General features: G+C 31.7%; 1 protein-coding gene across 1 annotated transcript in view; it reads left to right on the forward strand.

Moving 5' to 3' along the window:
* Window positions 1–227: 227 nt before the first annotated feature.
* Window positions 228–865, forward strand: part of Smp_068240 (putative zinc finger protein) — a gene marked incomplete at both ends in the record, with an annotated part of 4,566 nt that continues 3,928 nt past the window's right edge. The window contains one exon of the mRNA XM_018789102.1: window positions 228–288. Coding sequence (XP_018654579.1) covers window positions 228–288 — 61 coding nt within the window. The remainder of the gene's footprint in view (window positions 289–865) is intronic.

Below are 865 nucleotides of genomic sequence, written 5' to 3' on the forward strand. Positions count from 1 at the left end.
TTGTTCAGTAAATGTTTATTTCCTAACCTTGATTGCTCATTGTTGAATATTACACCACCAAACTATATATTACCGTTTTTATGTTTTGAATAGTCACATACATATTTTTCTTTTTAACCGCTAGCGAAATTCTTAATAAAAAAGGATATAGAGTTGTCACAGTTAGCCATTAAGTAGATATCATAAAACTACGAAACTCTTCTTGATGCAAACGCTCTACATATTTAATGAATTTGAGAGCAATTTTCTTTCATAATCGATTTTTAATGAAAGATAAATTAAAACTAGGTACATTTGAGTAGTTGTTCTTGTATAGTGATAAAAACAGTATATATAATGTGAAATGCATGTGTAGATTGTAAGTTACAAAATGATTTCAGCGAATATAGACAAGCTATAGAAAGTCAACAAATTTATTTATCGTGCAAAAGTCCAATAAACTAACAGTCAACACTTCTCTGTCTACTAATGTACACTAAGTTTTCAATATGGAATTGTTAATATCATTGAAATCATCAACCGATTTAAGTTAGACCACTGTTGAAAACCTGGTCTAATTTAGATCGCTTTATAATTTCAATGATATACCAAGTTGTAAATGAGAAAATTAACTATGAAGTTGGATGAATAATTTTCGTTTCATGAATGTCTAGTCCTCTTCATGATCCTGTTCCTAATCTCAATGTTTTGGATTTAGAATTTCACTTAGACAATTCTGAATATAGTAAGCAAAGATGGATAGTGGCTAGCAGTGGAATCCAGGACGCGCATATCGTCCTATTTGGGACTCGTCAGCTGGATGTACCTGTATCTCAAAGTTGATGTTCACTCTGGGACTGGAACCCAGTACCTTTCGCTTCAAACT

This window comes from Schistosoma mansoni, chromosome W, assembly GCF_000237925.1.
Source record: "Schistosoma mansoni strain Puerto Rico chromosome W, complete genome".
NCBI lineage: Eukaryota > Metazoa > Platyhelminthes > Trematoda > Strigeidida > Schistosomatidae > Schistosoma > Schistosoma mansoni.